The following is a 17,236-nucleotide window of genomic DNA, read 5'->3' as shown; positions in this document are numbered from 1 at the left end:
AAATCTTAGCCAGATCTCTCTGGGTTTAGTGATTCTGAGGGTGGGGAGAGGAAGGAGACTGCACAGCCACACGGCCCTGGGATGGGGAAGGAAGCATCTCTGCAGGAGCCACTGTCAGAGGAGCACAAATTCAACCTCCCCAACAAACCCAAAGGGTCTCCCCTCACCTCATCCCTCACCTCCTGAAGGGCACAGCCACTCCAGCCCAGCTCCTCTCTTCCTCCCCAGCAGCATAGCTGGGTGGAGATGGGATGGGGGAGCAACCATGGAGTGGTTTGGGTTGGAAGAGACCTTGAAGATCACCCAGTTCCAAGCCCCCTGCCATGGGCAGGGACACCTCCCACTAGCCCAGGCTGCTCATCCAGGCTCCACTGCCTGCTGGAAGGGCCTGTGGCAGGGCAGGAGCAGGCAGGGGGCAGGCAGGGGAGTGGGCATGAGGGGTAAATAGAGGAGGGAGCAGAGGGGCAGGCAGAGGGATAAACAGAGGAGGGAGCAGAGGGGCAGGCAGGGAAGAAGGCAGAGGGTAAATAGAGAAGGGAGCAGAAGGGCAGGCAGGGAAGCAGGCAGAGGGAAGCAGGGGGACAGGCAGAGAGGAGCAGGCAGAACGGAGCAGGCAGAACAGAGCAAGCAGAGGGAGAGGCAGGGAGGAGCAGGCAGGGAAGAGCAGGTCCAGCAGAGCAGGCAGGCAGGGAGAGAGCAGCAGGCAGAGAGAGAGGAGAGGAGCAGCAGGCAGAGAGAGAGCAGCAGGCAGGCAGGGAGAGAGGAGCAGGCAGGCAGGGAGAGAGAGAGGAGCAGACAGGCAGGTCCAGAAGAGCAGACAGGCAGGGAGAGAGGAGCAGGCAGGCAGAGAGAGAGGAGCAGGCAGGCAGGGAGAGAGCAGCAGGCAGGCAGGGAGAGAGCAGCAGGCAGGGAGAGAGGAGCAGGCAGGGAGAGAGCAGCAGGCAGGCAGGGAGAGAGGAGCAGGCAGGCAGGGACAGAGGAGCAGGCAGGCAGGGAGAGAGCAGCAGGCAGGCAGAGAGAGAGCAGCAGACAGGCAGGGAGAGAGCAGCAGGCAGGCAGGGAGAGAGGAGCAGGCAGGGAGAGAGCAGCAGGCAGGCAGGGAGAGAGCAGCAGACAGGCAGGGAGAGAGCAGCAGGCAGGCAGGGAGAGAGGAGCAGGCAGGGAGAGAGCAGCAGGCAGGCAGGGAGAGAGCAGCAGGCAGGCAGGGAGAGAGGAGCAGGCAGGGAGAGAGCAGCAGGCAGGCAGGGAGAGAGGAGCAGGCAGGGAGAGAGCAGCAGGCAGGCAGGGAGAGAGCAGCAGGCAGGCAGGGACAGAGGAGCAGGCAGGCAGAGAGAGAGAGAGGAGCAGGCAGGCAGGGAGAGAGCAGCAGGCAGTCAGGGAGAGAGGAGCAGACAGGCAGGGAGAGAGGAGCAGGCAGGCAGGGACAGAGGAGCAGGCAGGCAGGGAGAGAGCAGCAGGCAGGCAGGGAGAGAGAGAGGAGCAGGCAGGCAGGGAGAGAGCAGCAGGCAGGCAGGGAGAGAGGAGCAGGCAGGGAGAGAGGAGCAGGCAGGGAGAGAGGAGCAGGCAGGCAGGGAGAGAGAGAGGAGCAGACAGGCAGGTCCAGAAGAGCAGACAGGCAGGGAGAGAGCAGCAGGCAGGCAGGGACAGAGGAGCAGGCAGGCAGGGAGAGAGCAGCAGGCAGGCAGGGAGAGAGGAGCAGGCAGGCAGGGAGAGAGGAGCAGGCAGCATGGCAGGAGCAGCAGCGGCAGCAGGTGAAGCGGGTCCGGCACAGCGGGGTGGGAGCTGCCGGAGCCACTATGGGCTGGGGGGGGGGTGCCTAGGAACTGGCTTATAAAGGGGGACACCCCCTGCCCCTCGCTGACGTCCCTGCCTTGAAAAGAAGGGAGGGAAAGGGGAAAAAAAAACCACCACCCAAAACCAACCCAAAAACCCAGCCCGAGCCCAGGCGAGCCCCGAAAGCCAGCGGAGGGCTCTGGAAATCGGAGAGGACGGCGGCGGCGGGCGGCAGCGGCTGGAAGATGAATCTGCCTCGGAGCTGCATCGTCCTCCTGCTCCAGGGGAGCATCTCGCTGCTGGTGAGCACCGGGGATGGGGAAGGGGGGACGAGGGGGAGCGGGGCTGGAGGGGCCGTGCTGCCAAAGGGACCGAGAGGTGATTCCCCCCACCCGCGCCCCCCCCGCCCCGGGAATATTTCCCACATGGATTTCTCCCTCCCCCCGGCTCCATTTCCTCTCCCCCCCTGCAACCGAACCAGCGTCCCAAAACTTCTGCTATTTTGCAGCAGGTGAGCAGAGGGCAGGGGCGGGGGGGGAGGGGGGGGAGGGGGGCTGGGGGTACCTCCTGGTCACCCGAAAAAGCTGCGGCCCCCTCCCCACCTCAAAGCAGCAGAGCAGTCCGGGTGTAGCTGCTGGGGGTGCTGAGCTCCAGGCCAAGCTCCACTCCCTCCCCATCTTCCCCCACTGCCCAGCTGAGCCCTTCTCACCCCAAGGCAGTGGGGCTGCAGCATCCACCTCCCCCCTGGGCACCATCCCAAGCTGCTGGCTACCCACAGCCCCCCACCCCCAGCAGCTTGCCCATCTCCTTCTGTTCTCATTTTGGGGTGCACAGCTGGCAGAGCCCCCCTCCCCCCCCACCCCCCAAATGCCAGCAGGAGCAGAGTTCGTGGAGGAGCCCAAGCAGGGCTGTGAGAGGTGAAGGACATCTGCTCCGGTGAGGGCTCACATGGTGCTGTGCTGTCCCCTCCTGCTCCCAGCTCTGTCTCTCCACTGGACCGTGGCACAGTCTGGAGGTCAGAAGAGGGCTCCATGGGATGATGCTGCCTGCAGGGAGGCACCGGTGGGGAGGCCACGAGGGGGGCAGCCTCATCCCAGGTGTGTGTCCTCCTCCAGAACAGCCTCTCCTCAGAAGGGATCCCTGGGGTGGCAGTGCTCTGCCCTGGAAGAGGTGCCAGGCTGCAGCAGCAACCAGCACAGTGCCCTGTCCCAGCTCCCAGGCACAGCAGGAGAAGGTTGCTGGCAGAAGGGAAATAGGAACCCTGGAGAGAAGCAGTGGGGAGAGGGAGATAAGGAAAGGAAGGATGGGAAGGAGGACAGCTGGGTCAGGTCTGGGGAAGCAGGGGGACTCCGGGGGGTTCAGGCACCCAGCACCCATCTCTCACTTTCCACCACAGGTCATCTGTGGCCAAGAAGAGGCAGGGAAAGGCGTGGAGCAAAGGGAGCCCAAGAGCCAGGAGAGAGCTGGAGCACTGAAGGCCAGAGGGCTGCTCTCTCTCAGGTCCCTCTTCCCTCCAAGCCTGGCCCAGAACCTGACCCTCCTGCAGCTGGTGAGCTCCAGCTCGCGGGAGCTATGGGACCTCCTGGATCACCTGTCCCAGAGGGACCCCCCCCTGCACCCCAGAGGACAGAGGGACTTGGGGCTGGCTTCGGGCAAGCTGAGGAAGGTTTTTGGCTGGGGAGACTTCTACTCCAACATCAAGACAGTGAAGCTGAACCTGCTGATCACCGGCAAGGTGGTGGACCACGGCAACGGCACCGTCAACGTCTTCTTCCGCCACAACTCCACCGGGCAGGGCAACATCTCCGTCAGCCTCGTCCCCCCCACCAAGGCAGTGGAGTTCGACCTGGAGCAGCAGATCTTCATTGAGGCCAAGGAGTCCAAGATCTTCAACTGCAGGGTGGAGCACGAGAAGGTCGACCGGGCCAAGAAGACCACGCTCTGCACCTACGACCCCTCCAAGACCTGCTACCACGAGCACACCCAGAGCCACGTCTCCTGGGTCTGCTCCAAGCCTTTCAAAGTCATCTGCATCTACATCACCTTCTACAGCACAGACTACAGGCTGGTGCAGAAAGTCTGCCCTGACTACAACTACCACAGCGATGTCCCTTACTACCCCTCGGGATGAGGCGCTCTGCCCCTCGCAGGATGCCCTGGTGACAGGGAAAAAGGGGGGGGTGGGGAGGGGGGGGGTGGGAGGGAGGGATGGGGATGGGTTTGTGGTCCCTAGAAACCAGAAGCAAGAGGAGGATTTGCCAGTTCTCCCCCCCCTCCTCCTCCCCACCCCTACCCCCTCCCCCCAAAAGCAAAGGACTCCCACGGCAAGAGGAGGAATTTGAGGCTGGGGGGGGCACCAGCAGCGCTAAGCCTGGCCTGGATCCGTGGCCTTCAGGGGCGAGGGGGCTGCAGTTGGCATCCAGGACAAACAGGGCAAGAAAAGCCACAATCAGGACTTGTGTTTCTCAATGCAATAATGGATTGGCCTGGGTCTAGGGCCAGGTGGCCCCTACCAGGCTGGTGACCAGGCAAGGAGGGCTCTGGGAGCAGGGTTACGCAGCCTGGATCCAGGGGAAAGACCTCAGGGGTGGGGAGGACAGCATCTGATGTGCTCCCCAGGGCTGGAAGGTGTCCATGGGCAGCTGCCCGTGATCAACCCCACATCCAAGCCCTGCAGCAGCAGCAGGAGCTGGGGCTGAGTTTTCCCACGTCGGGGTGCCCAAAGCTGCCAGGATGGAAGCAGGGGAGGGCAGGGGAGGACCTTCCCGAGGCGCCACCTCACCACGGCTCACACCAGGCACCACTACACGGGGGGTGGGGTGGGGGTGGGGAGGGTGTTTGGGGACTTGCAAACTGTGGCTGGGCAGGTAGAGAAGTCCTGGTGGAAGCTGTCCAGCCTGCTGACACGGTGCATGATTCATGGCTCTCCCCTGGCACGCCGTGATTCATGCCTCTCCCCTTCATCTCATCCCTGCTTCGGATCACAGCCGGCTCCCCGGAGCCTGCTCCTGCCCTCACCCAGCCGCTCTCAGCTCCAGGGGGGAAGGTGCACAGCCCGTGTGTGGAGTGCAGCTCTGACTGGAGCACTTCAGTTACTTCCAAGGGGAGAAAAAAAAGCCCCCCACCCCACCACCCACCCACCCACCCCACCAATCACTCCCCACCCCACCAATCACTCCCCACCCCACCAATCACTCCCCACCCCAACGCTGTCCTTGAGAGAGAGAATAAAGTTTTCACGGTGGCACCGAGGCAGGCCCAGTGTTTTTCCTGAGAGCAGTCTCAGTCTCCTTGGGGGAGAAGGAAAACCAGCTGCAGGGGGTTGTGAAGGAGCCACATGAGCTCTGCCCAAAGCTCAGCTGCAGCTGGGCTCACCTCTGCTAGGAGCTGGGTGTTGGGATCCAGCTTTGGAGTCTGCTGGGACTTGGATTTTTCCTCTAGAGTCACAGACTGCATCGGGTGGGAAGGGATCCTCAGAGGGCATCTTGGATCCTCAGAAGGCATCTTGGATCGTCAGAGGGCATCTTGGCCCCTCAGAGGGCATCTTGGATCCTCAGAGGGCATCTTGGTCCCTCAGAGGGCATCTTGGACCCTCAGAGGGCATCTTGGATCCTCAGAGGGCATCTTGGACCCTCAGAGGGCATCTTGTCCTCCCCCCTGCAGTCAGCAGGGACATCCTCCAACTCGAGCAGGCTGCCCCAGGGCCACAGGAGTGCTTGGCTGCTGCTGACTATGAGCTCGTTCTGCCCCACTGGTAGTCATTCCCAACCTCCTCCCCTTCCCCATGCAGCCCAACTTCAGGCTCCTGCTTAGGTGGACCCATTCCCTCCTCCAGAGAAGACCAAACTAAGCATCTCCCTCTCCCCAATCCTTCCTTTCCCCCCCACCACATCCCATACCCAGAGCACCCAAACCCCCCTCAGCCCCCAGCAGAGCTGCCAGGAGGGTGCTGACCCCAGAGCAGGCTTTAAGCTTCAGCCTGCCCAGCTCAGCTTCCTTCCCCTCAGCTCGGGGAGACGTTTGCTGGCTGCTGGCGAAGTTTCACTGCGTGCACTTCTGCATCTAGACAGAGGCTGCTTCCAAGGCACAGCGAGCAGAGAAAGCCTTTTAGTGCAGTAATCAATGGGAGGACTTTCACTCTGAGGACAGGAGGAGTTGCAAATGCTTTGAGAGCAACCCTGGCAGAGAATAACAGGCAGCAAGAGTTGATGTTAGGAGGGAGGGAGGGAGGGAAGGAAGGAGGAAGGGAAGGAAGGAAACAAACACTCCCTCCTCCACCCCCCCCCCCAAGCAGGAGCTGGCTGACTAAAGTGTCTTCCCCATAAAGATTCTTCTCTGAGGGTTCACCTTTGCTGGAAGGAAGGGCCACAAGCACACACACACACAGAGAGGCACAAAGGATCCTTCCTGCCAGCACAGACCAAGCAACCACCAGCAAGGCCGGCCTGGAAGGTGCTCGTTTGGAGGAGATTTCAGACGTTTGCCGTTTGAAGGAAGCAGAGGAGCAGGCAGCAGAGGAGCAGGCAGCAGGGAGCAGGGAGGCAGCCTACAAAGGATGCACCATTGTCAAAAAGTGATGTGGCAGCTGCAGTTACTAGGAGACCAGGACGGGCCATTCGCCGGGCTTGGGAGAAGAGGATTCCTGCCTGCAGAGTCACCACCCCGGCTCGGGAGGAGCAGGATTGCGCTGGAGAGGTGGGAGGAACGACGGCAGAGGGAAGGAGGAGGAGGGGGGAACAGAAACAACCCCCCCCAAAAAACCCAACACAACCCTCACCCCCTAAAGCCACCGGCCCCTAACCTGCCACCCAGCTCCCTGCAGGAGGAGAGAGGGGAGGGGAGGGGAGGGGAGGGGAGGATAGGATAGGATAGGATAGGATAGGATAGGATAGGATAGGATAGGATAGGATAGGATAGGATAGGATAGGATAGGATAGAGCAGAGTAGAGTAGAGTAGAGTAGAGGAGAGTAGAGTAGAATAGAATAGAATAGAATAGAATAGAAAATAAATAGGAATAGAATTAACCAGGTTGGAAAAGACCTCAGAGCTCATCCAGCCCAACCTCTCACCCAGCACCATCTGATCAGCTCAACCATGGCACCAAGGGCCTCAGCCAGGCTCTTCCTACACACCTCCAGGGATGGGGACTCCACCACCTCCCTGGGCAGCACATCCCCAGGGCCAATCTCTCTGGCTGGGAAGAATTTCTTCCTCACCTCCAGCCTAAACCTCCCCTGGCACAGCTTGAGACTGTGTCCTCTTGTTCTGCTGCTGCTTGCCTGGCAGAAGAGCCCAACCCCCAGCTGGCTCCAACCTCCCTTCAGGGAGTTGGAGAGAGCAAGAAGGTCTCCCCTGAGCCTCCTCTTCTGCAGGCTAAGCAACCCCAGCTCCCTCAGCCTCTCCTCCCAGGGCTGTGCTCCAGACCCCTCCCCAGCTTTGTTGCCCTTCTCTGGACACCTTCCAGCAGCTCAACCTCTTTCCTAACCTGAGTGTCCCAGAGCTGGACACAGGACTCCAGGTGTGTGAGGCAGAACTGCTGCACCAACTTCCTTGGGGGGTAAATTCAGAGTCACAGAGTGAGGAAGGCTTGGAAGGGACCTCTGGAGATCATCCCCCACAGCAGGGACACCCTCGGGCTGCACAGGTGGGTTTGGAATGACTCCAGAGGTGGAGACTCCACTGCTCTCTCTGGGCAGCCTGGTGCAGTGCTCCACCACCCTTAGGGCTTGGATGTGGCTCTTGGAGCCATGGTTTAGTCGGTCAGGAGGTGTTGGGTGCCAGGTTGGACTTGCTGATCTCTGAGGCCTTTTCCAACCTGATTGATTCTATGATCCCATGAAGATAAGGAGCCACAGAATGCAATGGGCTGGGAGGGGCCTCTAGAGGCCATCCTGTCCAGCCCCCCCCTGCAGTAAACAGGGACATCCCCATCTGGAGCAGCTTGTTCTGAGCCCTGTCACGCCTGGAGTTCCTCCTCCTGTTTAGGTGGAACTTCTCCAGTTCAAGTTTGTGCCCATGAGGTTTTGTCCTGTCCCTGGGCACCATTTCAAAGAGCCCAGCCCCATCCTCCTGCCCCCCACCCTTCAAGGATTGCTCAGCAGAGAAGGTCCTCCCTGAGTCTTCTCTTCCCCAGCCTAAGAAGCCCCAAGGCCCTCAGCCTTTCTCCACCAGAGAGATGCTCCAGTGCCCTCAGCATCTTTGTAGCTCTTGGCTGCACCCTCCCCAGCAGATCCCTGTCCTTCTTGGCCTGGGGAGCCCAGAGCTGGCCCCAGCACTCCAGAGGTGGCCTCACCAGGGCAGAGGAGGGGCAGGAGAGCCTCTTTTGACCTGCTGACTGTGCTCTTCTTGATGCATCCCAGGTGCCCATTGGCCTTCTTGGCCACAAGGTCACATTGCTGGCTCAGCTGAGATGCCCTTGAGTGGATTTGCTCCTAGCTTATGACCATTTGCTTGGATCTGGTGGTGCTCAAGCTGGGCTGCAAGGTGGAGCTTGGTTTCTGCTTCTTGAGTGGAGGAGTTAAACCTCCTCTGCTGGCAATATCACACCAGGAACTGAGGGTCCAATTCCCTCCCTATTAGCAGATGAACATGAAACAGATCTGGGGAGGGGGGGTCCGGGGGGGGGGTAGGGGTGGGGAAGGGAGCTAAAATGTACCCAGATGAAGTTCCACCAGTTGCAAACTTCATTACCAAGGCAGCAGCTCTGTAATGAGTGTGGAGAGCAGACTTCAAACCTGCTGGGTGACACCAGGGTTCAGCCAAGTGCTGCAGAAGGACTGGGAGGCATCTCTGCAATTAGAGCCCATCTCCATTGATAAATTGCAGCCCCTTATCATCTCTGACAACTCAGTGGATGGCCAAGCTCTCTGTCTCCCAAGCAGGAAAAGCCCTGGTGGGAACTGCTTGCTGCTGTCATCCCCAGCTCCAGAGTGAACCTTCTCCATCTCCAGTAATTAGCTCTCTTTAGTTTGTTAATACTTTCCCCCTCTTCCCCCCCACCCCCACCCCCAAAATAAAGCCTCCTCATTTGAATTTCCTGGAGCTCCCTAGCCTGAGCTTCTGCACATTTAGACCCTGGCTTCCCAGCACTGCCTCCTCCACCCTCCCCACCAAGCCTGAGCAGCAGCCCCCAGCCATGAGTGGCACTCAGCAGAGCTGGGGATCCCAGCTCCCCACACTGGGGTTCAGATGAGTCAGGAGGAAAAGCAGCACCCACCACCCCCCCAGCCCTGCCACCTCTCTCCATTCCTGGGGGGGTGGTGGATCACAACATAGAATGGCAGGGGTTGGCAGGGAGCCCCAGAGATGGTGAGTCCAAACCCCTGCCAGAGCAGGATCACCCAGGAACACTTCCAGATGGGTCTTGAAAGACTCCAGAGAAGGAGACTGAGACTCCACAACCCCTCTGGGCAGCCTGCTCCAGGGCCTCCAGCAGCCTCAACACCAAAGTTTCTCCTCGTGGGTGGGTTGAGGCTCCAACAGCTTTTGCCTCCTCAGCTTGTGAGGACCAAGGTGAACACAGAACCACAGAATGGGTTGGGGTGGAAGGAGCCTTCAAGGCCACTCAGTTCCAACCCCACTGCCATGGGCAGGGACCCCTCCCACCAGCCCAGCTTGCTCAAGGCCTCCCCCAACCTGGCCTTGGAGCCCCCCCAGGGAGGAGGCAGCCACAACCTGCCCTGGGCAACCTGTGCCAGGCTCTCCCCACCCTCACTGCAAGAACTTCTTCCTCACCTCCTCTCTCAGCCTCCCCTGAGAGATCTGCTTTGGTGGTGGACTTGGCAGGGTGAGGTTGAAGGTTGGGACTTGATCTTAAAGGTCTTTTTTCCAACCCAAATGGTTCCTTGAGGCCCTTGAAATCCTCTCTAACGCTGGACTAATCCTCCCAGGTCCACAACTTCCTCCTCCCTGCACAGCCCAAGTTCTCCTTTATTAATTTTGCCCTACATTGTAAAGAATAATTAGGGACTAATCGACCTCAAATCAGACTAAATCCATCTCTCTGGAGGCTACTGGGACTGCTTCTCCTCCTCTTGTAATCTTCCAGTCAATCAGATTTGCTGCTTTATTGATTTTTCATTGACTCAAGGAGGTTGGAAAAGACCTCAGAGATCATCCAGCCCAACCTCTCACCCAGCACCATTTGATCAGCTCAACCATGGCACCAAGGGCCTCAGCCAGGCTCTTCCTAAACACCTCCAGGGATGGGGACTCCATCACCTCCCTGGGCAGCACATCCCCAGGGCCAATCTCTCTTGCTGGGAAGAATTTCTTCCTCACCTCCAGCCTAAACCTCCCCTGGCACAGCTTGAGACTGTGTCCTCTTGTTCTGGTGCTGCTTGCCTGGCAGAAGAGCCCAACCCCCAGCTGGCTACAACCTCCCTTCAGGGAGTTGGAGAGAGCAATGAGATCTCTCCTGAGCCTCCTCTTCTTCAGGCTAAGCAACCCCAGCTGTGCCTGGCTGGGGCCAGACTCTGCTCAGTGGTGCCCAGGGACAGGACAAGGAGCAAAGGCACAAACTGGCACCCAGGAGGTTCCATCTGGGCAGGAGGAGAAACTTTGTTGTGAGGCTGCTGGGGGCCTGGAGCAGGCTGCCCAGAGAGGCTGTGGAGTCTCTTTCTGTGGAGAGCTTCCAACCCCCTCCCTGGGCAGTGTGCTCCTGGGCAAGCTGCTGTGGGAGCCCTGCTGGGGCAGGGAGCTTGGGCTGGCTGAGCTCCAGAGGTCCCTTCCAAGCCCTCCCCGTGCTGGGATTCCGCAGTAAGTCCTCTTGCCAGGACAAGCCTGAGCCTTTTGCTCCTGCAGCAAACTGCTGAGGTTGAGGCTCACAGGAGGAGTGCTGCTCTGAGAGCTTCCCCAGCTCAGATAAACACATTTGGTGCTTTCATGCCCAAACTATCAAATGGCTAAATCGGTCCTCAGCTGAGCTCCAGCTCGGAGGGGCGAGGGCTGCTGGCTGCGTGCAGCGCTGCATCTTTATGGAGATTATTAGACTTTAATGAGGTCTAGTGAGTCAGCCAAGCCTCTGTGCTCCTAATCCCCCATTTCAGTAGCCATAGGTAGCTCCTGGATGCATTAATGCTGCCGTTTCTCCTGCTCTTCTGGGGGCACAAAAGCAACCTGCCGTCCAATTTGGATCGCCACCGGGCGCCGGCGCTCGCTGAGCTCTCAGGATGGGTGAAGTTAAGAGGCTGGGGGCACCACAAGTGCCTGGGGTGGGGGTGGGGTGGGGGTGTCCTGCTCCAGCCCATGGCCCACCACAACCTTCCCAGGGAGCTTTCAAGTCCTCTTGAAGTCTCTTTGCCACCCACTCCTTGACAGTGGGAAGAGTTTCTGCTCTTTGCAGCCTGCGTCTCACGGTGCCGGCGCAGGATGCAGCCCTGTGAGGAGAGGCTGAGGGAGCTGGGGTTGCTTAGCCTGCAGAAGAGGAGGCTCAGGGGAGACCTTCTTGCTCTCTGCAACTCCCTGAAGGGAGGTTGGAGCCAGGTGGGGGTTGGTCTCTTCTGCCAGGCAAGCAGCAGCAGAACAAGAGGACACAGTCTCAAGCTGTGCCAGAGGAGGTTTAGGCTGGAGGTGAGGAAGAAATTCTTCCCAGCAAGAGAGATTGGCCCTGGGGATGTGCTGCCCAGGGAGGTGGTGGAGTCCCCATGTCTGGAGGTGTTTAGGAAGAGCCTGGATGGGGTGCTTGGTGCCATGGTTTGATCAGATGGTGCTGGGTGATAGGTTGGACTGGATGATCTCTGAGGTCTTTTCCAACCTGGTTATTCCTATTCCTATTCCATTCTATTCCATTCCTATTCCATCCCATTCTTATTCCTATTCCATCCCATTCCTATTCCATTCCTATTCCATTCCATTCAATTCCTATTCCTATTCCATCTATTCCTATTCCTATTCCATTCCTATTCCTATTCCATCCCATTCCTGTTCCATCCCATTCCCATTCCTATTCCTATTCCATCCCATTCCTATTCCTATTCCATCCTATTCCTATTCTACTCCATTCCCATTCCATCCTATTCCTATTCCTATTCCTATTCCTATTCCATTCCTATCCCATCCCAAGTGCTCTGAGTGCCCTCCATTCCTGGCCATAAATCCTCATCAAGCCAGCGCTGGAGGGGGGTCTGGTTTGTTTGTTGGGCTTTTGTTGTTTTGATAAACTTAACCAAGTTATTTCAGGCCTTTGTCTAGTCTGTCTTATCTCTCTTTATAAGAGATAATATTCATTTGCCTTCTGGGGCTGGAGAGAGGCTGCAGGAGCTCCAGCACTCTGGAAAGCCTCCGCTGCAAGGGGAAGGCGAAGCAGAGATGATTATTCATGAAATCCCCAGTGTTATGACTTGTGATTACAGGCAGCAGACTGCAAATGCAAGTGGGCTGAAGGCATCATGTATTTGATCTAAGAATTATTACAGTTTTTCCCCCAATTAGACCCAGAACCCAAATACAACCACCCCCCTCCCTCCTCCTCCTCCTCCTCCTGCCGCTCCTCCCGCCAGAGCTCAGCACCAGCTGCCGTTCCATGACCGCCACCATCTCCCCAGCTGCCTGGGCTTTCCACAAACTCCAAAAGCAGCAGGTCCCTCATTGTTTCCCCCCTCCAGCTCGTGGCAGGGTGCAACTGCTCTCCCAGGATGAAGCTGCACTGCCCAGGGTCACAACCCCACCAGCAGCCGCTCCTCTTCTCGCCCGAGCGGGAGCCGAGAGGCTGAGTGAGAAAAAGCACCCCTTGGAATCTGCCCTCCCCCCCCAAACCTTCACCTACCTGAGAGCATCAAACCCTGCTGGGGTTGGAGGGATGAGGCTGAAGGATTAAACGACTGAGCTGCTCTGCTGCCGAGTGCACCGGTGGCAGGATGGCAGCCGGCCAAGCGCCGCAGGACTAGGGCAATCTGCTCCCTCGGGGAGCTGGGCTCGTACATGCTGTTCTGCAGAGCAAGGCCTCAACCTCCTGGTGGGAAGGAAGGATTTACTCTTGCCTGAGAGGTTTCCAGACCCACCAGAGCAGCACCCATCTGTCACCCAAATGTCTTTGTTTCCTCTTGCCCAAAGAGTAAGAGGGAGGCCTGAGGCAGTAACCCCTTCTCCTCCGGTCCCCTGAGGTCACCGTTTGCCACGCTGGAGTTGCTCTCTTGCCATCCAGCTCCTGGGGAGGGTCTTGTTAGATTGTAAACAAAGAGAAAAGAAGAGCTGAAGACCAGAAGAGATTTTTTTTGCCCCCCTCCCCCTCCTCCCCCCCCATTCTTTTAAAAATAGAAGGACTGCCACTGAAGTGCTGCAGGGATAATTCAGGCTGCACACAGCCAGCCAGGAGCGCTGGGGTACGAGGGGAGCTGCAGTCACTGCTCCTGGCTCTGTGCACAGGAGCGACATTGAATGGGTGTTAAATGGAATCATTTGGGTTGGAAAAGCCTTCTAAGAGCATCCAATCCAACCAGCAACCCAGCACCACCATGGCCACTAAACCATGTCCCCAGGTGCCATGGCCACAGGGTTCTTGAACCCTTCCAGGGCTGGGGACTCCACCACCTCCCTGGGCAGCCTGTGCCAATCCCTGACCACTCCTGCAGGGAAGAAATTGTTCCTCATCTCCGACCTAAGCCTCCCCTGGTGCAGTTTCAGGCCTTCCCTCTTTTTCCATCACCTGACACTAGGGAGAAGAGAGATTTGCTGCCCAAAGAGCCCCTGGAGGGGCAGGCAGAGCTGGGCCAGTCGGTGCCACAGCCCTGAGCCGAGTCAGGGATCAACCAGCAGCAAAGGCTGCAGGAGCAACCTGGGCGAGAGGGAGCTGGGCAGAGGATGGAGGAGAACGGTGCCTGCCTGCTGCTCACACACACACAGAGGGTCCCAAATGCCTGGACAAAGCAGATGGGGGGGGGCATGGAGGGATGGGGGGGGGGAGAGATTTTAGGGGACTATTGGTCCACATCCACTTGGATGTGGTTCACGGTGGAGCTGTTTGAGCCACCTCTGCGTGGCCATCCCTGTCCTCTCCCTTTGGGATGAGCTTGAGTGTTGACACAGCTCTGCAGAGCACCTCCTGAAAAGAGTGAGAGAGAAAAGAGGAAAGCCCTGAATGAAACAGAAGGGGGGGGAAAAAAACCTCCACCTGAACACAGGGGAAAAACCCTGAATAAGAGGGGGGGGGAAGAGAAAGGAAAGAATCCTGAACACAACAACAAACAGAAAGCAAACAACAAAGAGAAAAACTGAAGGGGGGGGGGAAATAAAAAAGGAATAATAAAAAATAAACCTGAATGAAAATAAATAACAAAAAACCTGAAGAGTGAAAAAGAGAAAGATGAATTCAAGGGGGGGGGGGGGGAAAATGAACGGAATAATAATTAAACAGTGACAACAAAAATAAAACCCTGAATAAAATAATTTGAAAAGGAATGAAAAAAAAAAAATAATTTTTAAAGGGATAAAAAATAAGAAACAGGAATAAAATGAGTAAAAAATGAATTTAAAAAAAAAGGAATTTTTAAAATTAATTTAAAATCTGACTTGAAAAAAATTAATAAAAAAACCCCTGAATTTAAAAAAGGAATTTTAAAAAAACTGAATTTTAAAAAAAACCTGAATTAAAAAAAACTGAATTTAAAAAAACTGGAGGGAAAAAAAATGAAGAAAAAAAAATGAAGAAAAAAAATGAAGAAAAAAAAATGAAGAAAAAAAATGAAGAAAAAAAAATGAAGAAAAAAAATGAAGAAAAAAATGAAGAAAAAAATGAAGAAAAAAAATGAAGAAAAAAAATGAAGAAAAAAATGAAGAAAAAAATGAAGAAAAAAAATGAAGAAAAAAATGAAGAAAAAAATGAAGAAAAAAATGAAGAAAAAAAATGAAGAAAAAAAATGAAGAAAAAAAATGAAGAAAAAACCCCTGAATTTAAAAAAACTGAAGAAAAAAATCTGAAGAAAAAAAATCTGAAGAAAAAAATCTGAATTTAAAAAACTGAATTTAAAAAACTGAAGAAAAAAAAACTGAATTAAAAAAATTGAATTAAAAAAAAATTTAAAAAACCTCAATAAAAAAACCCTGAATTTTAAGAAAACTGAATTTAAAAAACCTGAAGAAAAAAAAACTGAATTAAAACCAACTGAATTCAAAACAACTGAATTAAAAAAGATGAATTAAAGACAAACTGAATTAAAGACAAACTGAATTAAAGAAAAACTGAATAAAAAATGGGAAAAAAAGGATTAAAAAATGAATTAAAATGCGTTAAAAAGGAATAAAAAAAGAATTTGGAAAAAATAAACTAAAAATCTGAATTTAAAAAAAGGAATAAAAAACTGAATTTAAAAAAACGAATTAAAAAAACAAACCTGAATTTTAAAAAATGAATTTAAAAAATGAATTTAAAAGAATTAATTAAAAAAATGAATTAAAAGAAACCCGAATAAAAAGCCTGAATTTAAAAAAAAACCCTGAATGATGCAACAGAACAAAAAAGCTGACTAAAAGAAAAAAAGACTGAATATAGTTTTTAAAAGCAATTAAATTTCTAAGACCCTTCCCCCCCTCACTCAGTGAAGCCTGAGCAGAACAAAAGCCTTGAGTTTGAAAAAGGAGAAAAGAATAAAAGGGAAAAAAAACAAAGGAAAGGAAACACAAAACTAATAAAATAAGGGGGGGAAAAAAAGGGAGGGGGAGGAAAGAGGGGAAAAAAAAAGGGGAAAAATTCTTAATAGAGGAAAAGAAGTAAATAAAAGAAAAACTAAACTGAAATAAATAGGGGGAAAATTAATTTTTTTTAATTAATAATTTTTTAAGGAGGGGCAAAATCATTAAATTGAAAAGGAATAAAACAGGAAACGAAATGAAACAGAATGAAATGAAATTAAATGAAAGGAAATAGAATAAAATTAAACGGAATGAAATGAAATGAAATTAAATGAAATGAAATGAAATGGAACGAAATGAAATAAAATGAAATAAAGTGAAATAAAATAAAGTGAAATAAAGAAAAATACAATGAAATAAAATAAAGTGAAATAAAGTAAACTAAAATTAAATAAAATAAATGAAATAAAGTGAAATAAAATAAAGTGAAATAAAGTAAAATAAAGTAAAATAAAATGAAATAAAATAAAGTAAAATAAAATAAAGTGAAGTAAACTAAATTAAAGTGAAATAAAGTGAAATAAAATGAAATAAAATAAAGTGAAATAAAATAAAATAAAGTGAAATAAAATAAAGTGAAATAAAATAAAATAAAATAAAATAAAATAAAATAAGATAAAAATAAAGCAAAAGAAAACAAAACAAAATAAACCAAACCAAAATAAAATGTAAACCAACCAACCCACCCCCCCCAAAAAACCCCTACCAAAACCCACCCAAACCAACCAGCCAAACACAAAAGCCCCAAAACCAAACCCAAACAAAACAACCACGACAAAACTCCCCCCAAAACCCCAACCCCCCAAAAAAAACCCAACTGAAATACTGGGGGGAGAATCGGAATAAACCAAGCCCACCCTGAAAAATGGAACCCAAGCCCTAAATAAGATTCACCTCCCCCGAGCAAATCCCTCGCACGCCCTCCCTCCCCTCCCCCAGTCACAAATCAGCTCCCCCCGAGCCGGCTCCGGCTCCGGCTCCGGCTCCGGCCCTCGCCCCCTGCGCAGTCTTCGGGGGAGCCTGGGCGGCTCCGTCCGCAGCGCAGCCGGTGGCCGCCTGCCCAACCAGGCTGAGCCGCTCCGACAGGGGCTGCCGGAGCTCGCCGAGTCCCCCGGGGCCGCGGATCGCAGCGCCTGGCATGGTGGAACGCGGCGCTGTCACCGCTCGATGGATCCTCGCGGAGAGAGGGGAAAGGGAGAGGAGGTGGAAAGCAGGGGGGAAAAAAAGAACAAGAATTCAGACCTGAAAACAAAAGGGAAAAGCTGTCAAGAGGCAGCGAGGACAGGGATGGAAAACTTGGCCAGCTCTGGCTAATCCCACCAGACCCTAAATCCTCTGCAGGCAATTCCCAGCTCCAACTGCTTCAAGCCCCACAGCTGCTTGCACTCGAAAAATCTGCTCAATAATTCAGGCTCCACTCGAGCTGCAGAATCCAACCAGCTCCTGAGGCTCCCTGGGGGGGGTTAGGGGGAAGGTTCTGTTCTGGGCTGCTCCAGGTCAGAGGAGGTTCTCCTCTCACCCTATTCTGCCCTGGTGAGGCTTCACCTGGAGTGCTGGGTCCAGTTCTGGGCTTCCCCCAGGTCAGAGCTTCTCCTCTCACCCTATTCTGCCCTGGTGCAGCCTCACCTGGAGTGCTGGGTCCAGTTCTGGGCTGCTCCAGGTCAGGGGAGGTTATCCTCTCAACTCTATTCTGCCCTGGTGCAGCCTCACCTGGAGTGCTGGGTCCAGCTCTGGGCTCCCCCAGGTCAGAGCTTCTCCTCTCACCCTATTCTGCCCTGGTGCAGCCTCACCTGGAGTCCTGGGTCCAGTTCTGGGCTCCCCCAGGTCAGGGGAGGT

The 17,236-nt window shown here is 54.1% G+C and overlaps 1 protein-coding gene across 1 annotated transcript; it reads left to right on the top strand.

The window, feature by feature from the left end:
- The first annotated feature begins 1,891 nt into the window (after positions 1–1,891).
- Positions 1,892–3,904, top strand: NXPH3 (neurexophilin 3). Its single transcript, XM_068166401.1, has 2 exons — positions 1,892–2,075; positions 3,170–3,904. Exons 1-2 carry the CDS (start codon positions 2,019–2,021, stop codon positions 3,902–3,904), a joined length of 792 nt encoding a protein of 263 aa, XP_068022502.1. The 5' UTR covers positions 1,892–2,018.
- Positions 3,905–17,236: the final 13,332 nt, after the last annotated feature.

Source organism: Melanerpes formicivorus, unplaced genomic scaffold (genome assembly GCF_026170545.1).
Source record: "Melanerpes formicivorus ecotype bairdi unplaced genomic scaffold, bMelFor1.0.p_v2 SCAF_100, whole genome shotgun sequence".
Classification (NCBI taxonomy): domain Eukaryota; kingdom Metazoa; phylum Chordata; class Aves; order Piciformes; family Picidae; genus Melanerpes; species Melanerpes formicivorus.
Note: the sequence above shows the minus strand (reverse complement) of the source record. Positions and strands in the feature narration are given on the sequence as shown.